The following is a 14,753-nucleotide window of genomic DNA, read 5'->3' on the forward strand; positions in this document are numbered from 1 at the left end:
TCCCAACTGAAGCCCACTGAAATCCCCTAACTGGACAAGCGTTCCCAGAAGGATGTCAGTGTGAATGCAGGTCGTGAAGCAGGGGTCGGATCAACATGGGAAAATGTGGTACTTCCAATGCTAGTTTTGACTTATTGTTGGCGACGGAGGCTTGTGACTTAAAAAATTGACTTTTCACCCCTTTTTGATAGTGAGGACCTTCCCTTGACAGAGCATAGGCTCCCAGAAGATGCACCCTGCCTCTCCTGCAGACCCACAAGAAGACCCTTGTCCGTGGCAGGACTTGACAGTTGAGACTCATGCCTCACTTCGATGCACCTACTCTGCTCTGGTCACTGGACACCCTGGAGATTCTCCAGCGTGGCAGGGGGTTGGGGACTGTTTTGTAAGGACCACAGTAGTAACCTGCTTCACAGTGCTTTTGATAAAAGGCAGTGGGCAGAATGGCTCCTCTGGGCTAGCCTGGACCTGGCATGGACACCAGGTTCAGGAGAGTAAGAATCCGGCTGGCCAGCCCACGGGTAAGGACATCTCCAAGCCAGTCTGCTGAGAGAGGCAGTGGTCCAAGAGCATGATGAACACTGCAGGTGCCAGCACCCAGGGCTCACTCCATCCAGTGGCGCCAATCAAAAAGCCAGTAATAGAAACACCCTAGATAGTGTTCTTCCTGCTAAGAATAGTGGATCTTTATCCATCAGGCTGGGCTGCAACTCAGCGTACTTCCACCAGGCATAAGCTAGAAGTCTGGGCTCACTGTGGCCATTCCCTCTCAGAGCTGATCGTTCTGAAAAGGCTTAAAAACATAACGTCACTCCCTGTGGCGAGAGATGAGTGTATATACTCAGAGACAGTGTTACACAGCTGTCCCTAATGCTTAACAGTTACTCTCTTCCAGGCACCGTTCTAAGAATTTTCCCTGTATTAAGTCACACAATCCCATAGCTTTCCCTGAATTAAATCACATAATCTGCACAGTGATACTGTGAGGCAAGAACTATTATTGTATTTTATATCATAGTATTTAACAGATAAGGAAACCAACATAGAGAGAGGTCCACCAACTTTCAAAGTCACAGCTGGGAAGTGTTAGAACCAGGATGCAATTCAGGTCCCTACAACTGAGCTTCTAGTCTTTATACCCTGTAGCATGTGCCGTCATAGTTTAGCTATGGAAGGGTCACTCACAGGGGCTCTTAAGCTTGCCTCTGTGGAAATTGGTGGTAACCTTCAAAGGAGCTGCCCCTCCCTTCATCCAGACCAATCCCAGGCCTGAGCACCCTGCAGACAGCGTTGAAGTTAAACTAATCTTGCCTTTTATCTTTAGAATAGACCTTTTTATTGAGAGAATACTATGCCCCAGTTCACTACCAATAATGATTAAGGATGAAAACAACAGATCAAGCTTACAAAAGGTTGTATAAGTTCCTACAGAGGCTATTTTCAGTAGTTACTTGATTAAACTTTGACTTGTCTTTACTCTCTTGAAACGATCTCTTTCACGTACAGGGTACTTACTATTGCAAAGCATTGGAGGCCTGACTTTTATGTTGGTGGTTCTCACCAAATGCTGCACATCTGAATCACCTGGAAAGTGTCAGCAAAAATAAGATGCCTAAGGTGGCCCTAGGAATTCTGAGTTTTTTGATCTTAGAGGGACCAGGGCATACACATTTTATAAAAGCCCCCTGGTTGACTCTACTGTAGAAGTCAAGTTGAGAATCACTGCCCTGATAGTTACTGCTCTCTCCCACAGGCTTTGTTGTAAAACTATATTGAAACGAGCTGTTAGGCTCTAAAACCTCAAGTGTGGTCCCCTAGGCCCATGCACGGAGCCCCTGGGAACTTGTTAGAAATGCAGGACCTCAGGCCCCAACCCAGACCTCTGAATAAGAAAGTACCTTGTAATAAGCTCCCCCACGAGATTCATGTGCATATTAAAGTTTGGGACGCACCGCCACAGTGACCATTGGCCTAATCTCATGAAAGTGAGAGCCAAAGATAGTGGGTTTATAGACCTAAAACCCAGGTAGGGCTGCCCTGCGGCCACCCCCACGGAGTCCAGACCCCCACACAGCAGCAGTGTCCTCTCAGAGCAAGATTGTGATTCTTCTAATCTCTCTTGTCTTTCATCAACTTCTCCTGCCAAATCGTCTCCACATTTGTCATTGCTGGATAACTATTTCTTAAATTTTTTGACAATTTAATCTGCTACAGAACCATCCCACTCGTCCTTCTGACGAGTGTGTTTTCATCAATAAGACCCACCATCAACCTTTAAAAGGGTCGTGGGGATGCCACCCCCCGTCCATCTTTATGTAATCTGTCATAGGTGAGCATGGAGTGGACCTATTGGTATAAAAAGCACAGCAACGGCAGATAATATGGGTCAGGAGTTACAGGTATTAGATTATTACATGAACAATGTATAGGTAATTTAAGAAAGGATAATAGTAGAATCACTTGAAATCACTGTTTACTTCAGATAGACATGATAGGAATAAGCATTTTTCTTGCATTTCCTTCATTTTCTATTTCCTCAGATTTGCAAGATAGCTTAGAGTCTTTCGGTTTTTCACCATAGAATTTGCTAAAGAAGTACTTTTTCGCCGACAGAAAGAATCAGCTGCCAAAGAGAGTTCCTACTGCTGCCAAAAATAACAGTATTCTCTAGACTTAGTGAAACCCAGAGCGTTTGCAGGTTCTCATGTGCTTTTCACCTGCTAATTGAGCCTTTGAAAAATCTGCATCCCTGTTTATTTATTTATTTTTGTGTGTGTAGCAAAAGATTTTAAAGGTTTTATTTAGCAAAGGGAAAGAACACCTCCAAGAATGAGAGGTGGGCTGATCCAGTGGCAGATAGCAGTGGTCTTTGCCCCTTTCTCTTATACCCTCCCTTAGATTGATTGACGGCTCTTGCCCCAGGATTGCTTAGTCATGCTTGTCCCCTTTTGCGCATGTCCTTAGACGTGCATCTCTATTTTTAAAGCAAAATATTTCAGCCTCAAACTACCACTCAGCTCCTAGAAGCTTTCTTGGTTGTAGCTGAATTTTTCTTACAAAGAAGTCTTTAACTTAAAAAAAATTCTTTTCTCCTATTGTCACTTTTGCTATAGCTAGGAAACAATTTATTAAAATACCTGAAAATAAATCACTTAAAACTTCCATGGAAATGTTGGGAAATCCAGACACACTCTATTCTTTCTTACTCTAGTCTGCATTGAATGTTATCAGGAATAGTGCTTACCCTGAAGCCTGTTATCTGTTGATCAGAAAGTGGGATGTGTACTTAAGTAGGAAAAATGAGGCTGTTTTCCCAAGATGCTGCTGGAACTATAAAAGAATCATTAAGCGCTTAAAATGTAAATAAGAGGGTAACCTTCGTTTGTGGGTCTAACTTTAACTTGCTTCATTAAATTGCAGTAATGACAGTTTTTCAGAATAGGGTCTTCCATGATGCAGGAGGAATATGAAATACCAACCAAATTTAAAATTGGACAGTTAAGAAATATCCAACATGTTTTCTGTTGAATTTCATGAATTATTGTTAAAACTCCTTATGGCTACATAATTCTCTTCATTAGTTTGAAGCTGGTCCCTTAGTATTTCTCTATTATGTCCAAATTAGCAAATATGTTGAGTGCTTCAAGGATCGTTACCTTAGTATAGGAAGAATGTATTTTTAGTTATTCAAATCCAGGCTTTTTATATTTCAAATATGTGCTATTAACCACTACACTTTATTGCTTCTTAGAAAATGTTAGTGAAATCTTGCCATATTAATATTGCAACCGATTGAAATTCTTGGTGTTCTTACCCACCTTGGCCCTTTATCAAGGCATTTAGTTGGAGAATGGCGGTATGGTGGTTTTGGATGTGAGGCGGAGGTATTGATACATTTCACCTTTTCTGTGAGCATAGATTCAAGTGACCATTAGGCATATGCCACTTTCTTGGGTATCTTTACACGCTGATACTCAGTTTATCTTTTCTGAACATTGTGTTGCCATCAGAGGATATGGAGTTAGCAGTCGTTCCACTTGTTACCCCGGGAGCTTTAAACACACTGAGGCTCAAGACCGGCTGCCAAAGATTCTAATTTCATGGCTCTAGTTGTCATTAAAGTATTTTTTAAATTGTGCTGACTTATTTTGAAATATTCAGTGATACTTTTTTTTTTTTTCACTCTAATGTGGTAGTATTATTCTGAGCCATACCTCAAATAAAACATTATACAATTAAGGAGCAGATAGTCTCCAGAAAATTGGAGTGAGGAAATTCCGTTCTAAGAAGATTCTCCACTTTTCCTTCTAGAAATGTTTTCTTTTCTTCCTTGTGGGCCAGTCCCTGGACTGACTTTGGTGTGACTCCTCTGAGGTGTCTGTTGTTTGGCTACTTACTGCCAGATGGGCTTTGAGAAAAGTAGTCCTTGGCAAGACACTTACCACTTAACATTAACCTCTGATACGCATGACTCTTGAAGAACTCACTTGGTGTTACACACTGAGCAATGCAGAGGTCCTCTCTGCTTCATTTTAGGCTGGTTCATAGGGCATAGTTCAGTAACCCTCTGCAGACTAAGCAGAAAGCTCTGCCTGAGAAGGTGCAGGAATGGATGGGTTGAGGTGTCTTAAGTCATTTTTATATGCCAACTAAAGCCAAGAGGAGCGTGGAGGAGGAAAGGGAAGCCACAGTCAGTATTCCATGGATGTCTGTTCGCTTTAAGAATGTCCTTATAAGTTGAGATCCAAAAGAAAACCAGCAAGTTTCCCTTCCCATCCATGGTGATCAGATTTTCTTACACAGATATTTCTAGGAATAATGAAACAACTTCAGTTCACTCTGTGTGTATGTGTGTGTGTGCGTGCCTGTGTGTCTGCATCAGCAGGACCCATCTAATGAGATGCCTCCTGTCACATACCCACCTGTTACTGCTGTTCACCTGGAAACGGCTGAGCCACTGGGCTGTCATCATGATTCAACATAGAGTTTAGACTTATAATCACAATTCCCTTTGGTTCTGATGGGATCAACAAACATTCATAGTCTTCCCTATATAAGAGACATTTCTGCTTTCTCTTAGTTTACTTAATCTCTGATCCTTTCTGTCTTTTTATCACCATAAATTATTTTTCATCTCCATAAAAACTTTCCAATTAGAAACATACTAGCTTTTCTCTTTATAGAACTCATTCATCAGTACCATGCACTGTTTTAACAAAGCTGTCCCACTAACCCCATTCATGTAGGAAAGAAAAGATAAATGCAGTTCAACAAACTGAAGATCATAGGTACTTTGCAAAGCTACGCCAACTTCTACTGTGGCAGCTTCTTTAAAATTGATGATCACTTTGGCCAATGTGTATTGAACGTCTGCTGCCTTCCACTACGCTGCTTCATATTTAGTACTAGTGATTCCAGGGGGGGTTTAACCTAGTACTGTTGTTATCCGTCTACTGACTCGGTGATAAAAGTCTCGTATTGCTTATGTATGGCTTGCTGACTTGTGTTTTCTTGTTCTTTTTCCTTCTGTTTTGGGGGTTTGTTTTGCTTCATTAACCGTGTATGTCTTTGCCCTCAGTTGTGTTTAGCATGCCATAAAACCAGATGTCCACAAATGCATGAAATGATCAAAATGTCCCTTACAAAACTTCTCACTGTCCTGTGTCTTCATGCATTCCCTGGCGATCAGGGGCCTGTGGCTTCTCACAAGGTATTTGTCTTGCCCTTTGAGCCTCTGGCTGAGGGGCAGGATGGAGGCTTTTTAAGTGTCAGTTCTGCACCGTGAAAGCAAAAGGCATGGGGAGAGCTGATACTGGAGATACGAATAGAAGAAATTGATGAGCCCCTTTCCCAGAAACTCAGCCTGACCTTGGACATGGTATTCTCTGAGCTTCTCTGATTCAGTGTGCTCATTTTAGCACGGCCCTGAGGTAGAGGAAGAAAAACATTCACAGAGTTAAAAATCATTGGCCTTGAATTACAGTGGTCTGGTTTAAAATGGAAACCCTAGTTCCGCAAACCTTACTGATTCACCAATTTATCATTAGTTTAGCAAGTTTAAGAAACTTTTCTTTAGAAGCTGTCCAGATAGCCAATAAAGCATTTCTTTCTGGATACCTAAAGAGAGCAATATTAGAAGATAACTTCATCATTTTTATGTTTAAAAGGATACTCTCTTGACATATTCAGTATTTATACTCCCAACTTTAGTAAAATGAGCTCCTTAGATTAATCCTTTTTTAAAAAAGCAAACTAAGCATGCCTACCTTTTCCCTGAATAAAATGCCTCTTGCAATTAGTAATTTTCAGTGTTGCATGTGTAGAATAGCACCTAAACATTAAAAATGGTGGTGACATTAAAACTCAAAAAAATTCATTTGGTATTTGTGAAGTTCGTCTGTTTATAGCACTGTTTGTGTTGCTTTAAATCCAGTTTACGTGTGCTTGCTTTTTTGGGTCTAAAGTGACTGATAGAATTTTTTAAGGGAGGCTATATATAGTTCTCAGTATTCAGGAAAATCATGTTTATGTTAAGTGTGTAGTTCAGCTCTCAAAATAGCTGTTCTCTTATCTTTAATGCTTCTAAGGCTTAAAATTCCCCCTTAAATTTATAACGTCAGAGCTTAGAGATCTTAAAGATCAACAGTTATAAAGATTTCTTGGGAGAGTATAAGATTTAAAGGAAACTGTTAGATCCTAAGGTATAAATAGTACTAGTGTACCTAATTACACCATGGAGAATTTGGTCTCATCCAAGTGAATCACTGCACTCAGTTAGATGTACCTTCACAGTTTTTAAACCATTTCATCACATGCAAAAGTAAAAGCCTTTCAGGATTAAAATGCCTTTTTTCCTAAGTGTGTATAAATTGTACATTCTAATCCAAGATCAGAGAAAATGAATTTAAAACTGACATGCCCTAAATGGTAGTTTGAAAAATAATTATTTTGGAACTTGCTCTTATTTTTTAACTTAAAATAAATTAATCTAAGCCAACTTCCAAATACACTTTCGAGTTTTAAATGCTCATTTGGAATATTAAGCATTCAAGAGGAGATACGTTAAACTGATAGAAGATATTTGCTTGTATCTAGTTAATATTACCAAAAAGGTTATTATAATGAAGCCTGGCAGGAAGGTCTAGCTTAAGCAGTAGCAGCAACAAAGGTTTAGTTTCTCTCCCATCTCAGTTATCAGTCATCAAATTAAATTTACCATTTAGGTGAGAACCCCATATTTTCATTGTAGATAGTCTTGAAGTTATTCCTAGAAAAATAATTTAGGTATATTAGATTTTTTTTTTCTTTTTTTGCATCTAAATATGCTTAGAAAATAGAAAGGATAACATACCTTGTGGAGAGGAAAAAGTGGGCAAATTTAAAGCACACATTTATCATTATGGCCATCCTGATAGCTTCTGAAAGAATTAGAGGCAGTAAAATCAGAAAAGTCACACCATTTAACATCATCACCATCAAATGAGGGTTGCTGGGTTGTTGTTTTTTTTTTTTTTTTCCACATTGTGATTTCTTCATGCTGCAGCCATCAGGGTGTCTTCTTATGTTCAACTAGACATTTAAACTCATGAGACCCCAGTTGGCCACGACTGGCATTATGTTCACTAAGCAGGATATAGAACAGGGGGCAGAAGCAAGGCAACAGCAGGCACTTCTCTTTCACAAGAGTCCTTGCTGCAGCCCAGAGGCCAGTCTCTGGCTCTCAAATGTTGGCTTAGGAGCAGGAAGATGAGAGCCACCTCAGTGGATACAGAGTCACCTTGGCTCAGGAGTCCTAAGTTTCAACTATATAGGAATCAACATTCTGTAACAATTCCATGAGCAGAGCTGACGGTCCCCTCAGAGGATGTGATCGGTGATAAGTCACCCAGGGAAACCCAAAACTGTGACTTCTCACCAGGTTTTTTATGGTCCATTCACAGTTTTCCTATTTCAGATGCAGGTTGGAGGACATTTTTATCCTAAGCCATGCTGCTGAGTAACACAGCTGATGTGTCCACCTTTATCAAGTTTCCAGAAGAACCCAGAGAGAGAGTTAATTCAAGGTCAAACTTGTTTATAGAGCAGGAATAAAAGGTTTCATTAACTCTTTCCCCACACTTCGTAACTCAGGAGTTAATAAATTCTGTTCTGGTTTGCCACGGAGAGAACTTTTCCTAATTAATTTCCAGCCACCTGAGTTTGTTTTAAGATAGAATGATTTGGCATATCTAAAAATCACTCATTTGCATTCTTCTGTGATTCTCAGAATAATAGCTTCTAAGAGTGATAATCCTTAGGGAAGTATTACTTTTCCTGTATTATTAAAAACAAATGCCCAGGGATTTAGAATATTTACCAGGATTCATTGGTAACTGGTCCTAAATTAGGCTGACTTTCTATTTAAGAGGAATTTAATATCCTCTCTAGTTAACTCCAAAGCATGTTGGTAATGAACTGATATCTACAGAGCGTGTTTGTTGCTATCTTTTTCTTTACCAGGTGTGCATTGAAACATACATATGTAGCTGTCACCAGCGTAGTATAAACACTGCTGTGCGGGCAACTCTCAGTCAAATGCTGAGTGACTTGACTTTACAGTTACGACAAAGGCAGGAGAATACGGTGAGCCTCGCGGTACCCACGCGTTCATCCCGGTCTTGCCAGCGTCTCTGTGTGACTGCATGCGGAGTGTCCCACATCCTGCATGCTTTCCCCTCCCCCTATCAGAGCTGCTTCCTGCTGAAACATTAGGAAGGGCTAGCTGGGTTTGGAAGAACACTTATTTATATAAATTAAGCTCTTTAAATATATTTTTATATGTTTCACTCCACAGCTTGGAGGGTTTATTTTTCCTTGTGGTTTCTGTCATTTTTTAATCATTATTTTAAAATTCACTATTCTTTTAAAATCACTTTTAAAGCTTTTCAGACTGAAAGAATTTATATAGAAATATTGTGATATATTAACAAGTATCAGAAGTAAATTCGAAATTAAGAAAAATTAATAGCAGTTAGTTATGTGCTTTGAGGTTTGTTTTATGTTTTTCTTTGTTCAATAAAAGGCAGTGGCAGGAGGTCTCCTTCACCTGCTGGTGCCATCAGGGAAAAGCTGAATTTGTCTTCTCTTTTTCATTAAAGCCCACTCGAGCTTTTTGCTCTCAACTTGAGCAGATTGTTTAAAATGAACGTTCCTGGGAAAAATGTAAATGTAATCAGCTTCTTGTATCTGTTATCTTCTGGGAATGTTAATGAGGAGATGATTCCTCTTCAAAATAGGTTTGTTTTTTTTTTTTTAATCTGCCTCTCTAATAATTCAGATTAAAATTCTTTTGAAATCTGCAAGAAGTATTCTGAAATGAACACTTTATTTTTTTTTAGAATGGGAAATCTCAGTAGCAGTTCAAAGTAGCTCAGAAATTAATTTGACAGGAAGAGCTCGTGTTTAACTTCAACTATTTCTAATTTTTAACTTCAATTATTTTCTAGGTTTTAGAAAATCATAGAGTTGAGTGGGACCTTAGAGATTATCTGGTCAATTTCTTTTATTCCTCAGAAAAACAGATGGGGAAGATGAAGCCCAGAGAGGTGAAATTAAAATCTAAAATTAATGAGCTTATCAGTGAAAGAGCCAGAACAAAACCCCTGGTCTCCTTACTGACTCCCAGTCCAGGTTATTAATATGTGGCCTGGCAGCCAGTGCTGAAAAAAACACAACACTAACCTGAAAAAAAAATACCTATTGATTTTCTTTTGTGTTTATGTCCAAAGCCCACATTTCTATTTTAAAAAGTTGTTTTAACTTGAGATATTTTTATTGCATTAGCTTACTCTCTGTTGAAAACTATTTCATTTACACTAGGATTTTGAATATGGTGGTGTAGGAATATTAGTTTAAAAAAATTTATATCTATAAATAGAAAGCATTAGAGAGAAAAGTATTTTTAATGGAAATAAAAATATGATTTTGAGAATCCTTCTGTTAGCATGCATCCTTGCTAAGTGGCAATATGATGGGAAATACTGTAACAGTAATGGTATCTTAATGTTTTAAGATGAAGCATTTAAAGGAAGCTGTGTAGTCCCAAAGTGATTTCAATTATATTAGTTTAATCATATTTTTAAAACTTTAGGAGAATTTTAGGTTTCAAGTAAAATGACTCAGCTGTTGATTTCATCTTGCTCTTCCGTAAGGATGGTAACAGGTATAGCTGTAGAGGTCTGGATAAAACTGGAGGGGGTGTCTGCCTCTGTCCTGCGTACTATGCACCAAATCAGCCTTCTGTTCCTGCTCATCACTGACCATGTGGACTCACCCCAATCGGAGGCAGGATTCCAAATTAGATGGAAAAATCAGTGTTTCCTGTTAATTTCCTTTCTATTACTCATGAGGTTCCCTAGAGATGTTTTTATGTCCCAGAAAAACATGATTCTCAGGATGCTGATATTTGAAGCATTTATGATGTCTAGTAGAGGGAGACACAAGTTTTGCCACTTAAGAATGGTTATTTTTAGTAGCTTTTTAAAAAATGATACAGGGCGCTGTGGGGCTTAAACTTCCATGGGGTTGTGGACCCTTGAATACATTACTTTTGGAGCTGATAGGCTCGGGTCCAGACAGCATAGCCTTTTCATAAGTACCATGAGTAAAGGACCACTATCAGGAGCCCGGGGGCGTGCTCAGGGAAGTTAGCAGAGCCCGGAGCACTCAGATGACGTTTTGTTTCCTAGAACTTTCCAATGTTCGAGTCACGATTTTTCTTGCCCACATTTCCTAATTGTCTTGTGTGTGTCTCTCTTACTAGATAATTGAAAACCCGGATGTCCCACAGGAATTCAGGAATCAAGGTATTGGATTTGATTTTTGCGAGTTCCGTTTAAAAAGCGGTTGTAAGAACATCTACTGTGTGCTTGGTGTGGGGATATAAAGCTGAGTAAAAGCTCTCAGGGTGGTTCACCCTTCTCCTTGGAGGCTCTGCTTAGCTTCAATCAGCCGTTGTTTCCTTCTGTTCCTACACTCTATGCCAGCCATGCCTACTCCTGTTCCAACCGTGGCGGAGGCGGGGGCGGGGAGGGGATTAACTCTTCACATCCCTTTCTGCTGGAGGCTGGTTTTTGTAGCTTCTTCACTCTTCATGAAGTCAAGTTAATTTATTGATTGTTAAAATGAGCACTGAAATAGAGAATCGCAGAAGCCTGCTTGGCATAAAGTGCTATTGCACCTGAAATATGTTTGCAAAATACTGAGTTTTTTAATATGAAAAATGAGTCTTCTCATGGGGAATCTTGTAGGACAGACAGCCCTGTTAAAGTAGCAGGTGAAATCAAAGTAAGGAATCTCTCATTCTGACCCAAGGAAAGGAAAAAATAGAGGTCCATGCATAATTCACAAGCACTTTGATTTCTTAAAAATGTTTGGTGGTCTTGTTTTCTGAAAGAGGATGAAAAATTCAAATTACCTAAATAAAATATTGAAAATATGAGTTTTATTTCAGATTTTATTTAGTAATTTTAAAGCTGCTGAAAATTTTTGCTTTTCTTTGATATTTTTGCCAGTTAATAATGGGGAGAAGGGGTTGGGTAGAGAAAGATGAAAAAGAAAGGGAATGCAAGGAGAGAAAGAGGTAGCTAAACAGCCACAATTAGGAGAAAAAGCGTAAATAAAAGAAATGAGAAAGAGCGATGCTTTAAGTCATCTTCTAAAGCATGGCTTGAGCGTGTTGTTTTGGTCACATCCTGCTGTGTTCTTGGGCCATAAGTGCCCGCAGCATCTTTTCACCTTGTGAAGCTCTCAGTGGTGTGTTCCAAGATTTCCCACCTGCCTTTTCCTCTTTTGGCTATTGCAGTTCCCAGAATATCCTCACTTTAATGTAGGGTGATTTTATAAACTAAAAAAAAAGTCAAAGTCCTCTCAGTTTACGTTGCGTCTTTAACAAATACAGCAGCACAAAATTGATGGACTTATTTGAAATTTACCTAAAATTGAGTTTCAGGGCTACATACAGGTTTTATTTATTTTAAACTCTCTTTTATCATCGTACTTGATCATTTCTCAATTTTTTTCCTGCATTTAAAGATCTTAAATTCTGAGCGCCAGCCATTTCTTGTTCCCTTGTCCTCCTCCAGTTTTCCTTTTATTTTCCTTCTTACACTCTTGCCATTTTTTTCTCCATCTTTGACCTTATGGTCATTCATTCATAGATGCATTCATCAACTACTTGGCCACATTCATAAAGATCACTGCAGGTTTTTATTTAAAAAAAAAAAAAAAAAGCAAATGCTTCCACTTGTTCCTTCACCTGGCCCATCAGTTCTGGGACTTGGTTATTATTTATCCCATCTTGTGAAAGGGAAAACTGAAGCTGATCCAGGCTCACACAGTCACGAGTTGTGGGCCGGTCCCTGACCAGATTCCAAATGTCAGCCTTTTCCCAGTGCACTTTAGTGTGTCTGTGGAAGTTTTGTTGCTAGCTTCTGGACACGAACATGTTAGAGGGAAAATTATTTTTTCTGACACCAGCTGTTGCTGCACATACAACAAAGACCACATGCCCTGACGATGCCAGACAAACAGCGAAAATAGGTGAAGTTGGTGACTAACTTATTTTGCCCCCTTTCCCTAGTTTCCTAGTTTGAAAAGCCCATCTTCCCTCCATGATGCCGCATCCTCTCTCCCTGGGGTACAGCTCACGTCTGCTCAGAAGTCCCAGAAATTCAAGTGGTCAGAATAAAGGATGCATGTATGGTCTGCTGGCCTAAATACTGAGAAGACTGTTACCAATTGTGTTGTTTCTTAAATTGACCAAATCTTTTCTCATTAAGTGTGGATGATTTTTATTTATGATAAACAGTCTTTCCTCTCCTTTCTGGACTCTCTTTTGAGTGTTTTTAATTCTTCTCTGTGATCCCTGTGCTGGCCTACGGAAGGCTCAGCACCTGAAAATCATCTTTTCAGTCCTGAGAGTATCAAAAGCAGAAGATGGAAAGGACTGTTGAGGGAGCCCGCAGTGCCCCCTGCCAATGTCTAATGCCTGTCACCTCCCCTGTTGCAGGGTCAACAGTGGAGTCCCTCTGTGACGACCTTGTCTCCGTGCTCACTGTTCTGTGCGAGAAGCTCCAAGCCGCCATCAAGTAAGTGCCTTCAACATCACTGCTCTTACTCACCAATGGCCTGTTTCTCAAGTAACTTTTGTCTACAGCATCACTTAAAGTTGCAGAGTATCAGGACCGTGGTTCCCCCATTGGTATTCACCTGTCATTCCTGAGAAACATCTTCAGTCACATTGGGCAAGCCTCATTCCCAAGTAGGATTACTGAAGCATATAAGATTTTGATGAGAAAATGGGAAAATAATACCTTGCAGAGAAGAGTTAATCTCTCAAACCTGGAGGTGAGCGGAAGAACGCTGGCTCAGGATGATGTGAGGGCTAGTCCCAACCCGGCCTGTCCCTGGTGTGTGACTCTAAATGAGTCTTCTCATTGAGCTGTGGCACCTTCCTCCTCTGTCAAGTGGCAGGGTTGGACTGGGTGGTCTTCCTCTGTTTCTTCTAACATCTCCTGAGCCTATGAACTCACACACCTATCTTTAAAAAGAACATGTTACTCTGACTTTTTATACTTGTCATTTATTTGCATGCCAGTTTAATCAGTGGTATTGGTTCATGTGTGATGTCCACTGATCCAACTGTCCATGCAGTGTCATGGTAAGACAACTTAGGCATCTCTAGTAAAGCCTGATCATAAAAAGGCAAGACTTTCCAAGATGAGATGAAAAGCCTCTACCAGCTACATATGTAGTTAACTGCACAGTTCTGCAACACGGTATGGTTCTAAAGTGCCCTTTGAATATGAAAACAAATGTATGTATGTATATGCATGACTGGGACATTGTGCTGTACACCAGAAATTGACACACTGTAACTGATGATACTTTGATTAAAAAATATATGTAAATAAATTAAAGTGCCCTTTGAGTTAGGAAAGACACATTAAACTCTTCTTTACTGCTAACTGGGACATTTGATGACTCTGAAAGAATTTTGCTTGTAGAATTTTCTAGACAGTAGTGAGCTGGAAGAAGCAGTTCAGTTGCAGACGTGAGTGAGCTATCTCACTTTGCTGGAAACTTGGCAGAAATTTGTTGATGCCTTTTGCTTATGATTATAATCACCCTCCTTTACTCTCATCAGTGCCCAGGCAGGGATAGGGTACATATTCACTGGGCCCATCCATGCCCAGAGTTTAGATCTCTTCTAGTGCAAACTCCTCCCCACCCCTGCCCAGTTCCTCTCCGTCTTGGCAGAGCCAGCTATGATGGCAGAGCTAGAATGTGTTTCTCATCAGCTTGTTTTTTTCTTTCTGTACTACCAGAGTTGAATCACTACTGGCTCAACTGCATTGTCTTTGTTGGATTACATGGGTTAAAATCTTCTGCCCCTTATTAGCTCTTGACTTTAGGCAAAGATCTCAACCATCCTAAGCCTATGTATCTTATGATTAATTATTATTATCATGTTACATTATTTTATGTTAAAAATATGTTACAATAATCATAGTATTTAGGTATATCATAATATTATAAATTATGTTTAATAGTGATATAATTTTAATATTAATATGCTTAATGATTATAGTATTAATATATTATTAATTTGTATTATAATCATTATAAATAATAGTAATACATTTAGTAGTAATATAAAATATATTAAGGTTTTTGTAAGGATTGAATTAGAAAATTAACCAAAAAGACTCAAT

The 14,753-nt window shown here is 39.4% G+C and overlaps 1 protein-coding gene across 3 annotated transcripts in view; it reads left to right on the forward strand.

The window, feature by feature from the left end:
• Positions 1-14,753, forward strand: part of ARFGEF3 (ARFGEF family member 3) — a 154,107-nt gene that overhangs the window by 59,732 nt on the left and 79,622 nt on the right. For 2 of the 3 annotated variants that reach the window (XM_032485019.1, XM_032485020.1), the window contains exons 6-8: positions 8,500-8,622; positions 10,802-10,844; positions 13,049-13,127. In XM_032485019.1, the coding sequence (XP_032340910.1) occupies positions 8,500-8,622; positions 10,802-10,844; positions 13,049-13,127 (245 nt within the window). The remainder of the gene's footprint in view (positions 1-8,499; positions 8,623-10,801; positions 10,845-13,048; positions 13,128-14,753) is intronic. The other variant, XM_032485021.1, reaches the window with a different exon arrangement.

Source organism: Camelus ferus, chromosome 8, assembly GCF_009834535.1.
Source record: "Camelus ferus isolate YT-003-E chromosome 8, BCGSAC_Cfer_1.0, whole genome shotgun sequence".
Classification (NCBI taxonomy): domain Eukaryota; kingdom Metazoa; phylum Chordata; class Mammalia; order Artiodactyla; family Camelidae; genus Camelus; species Camelus ferus.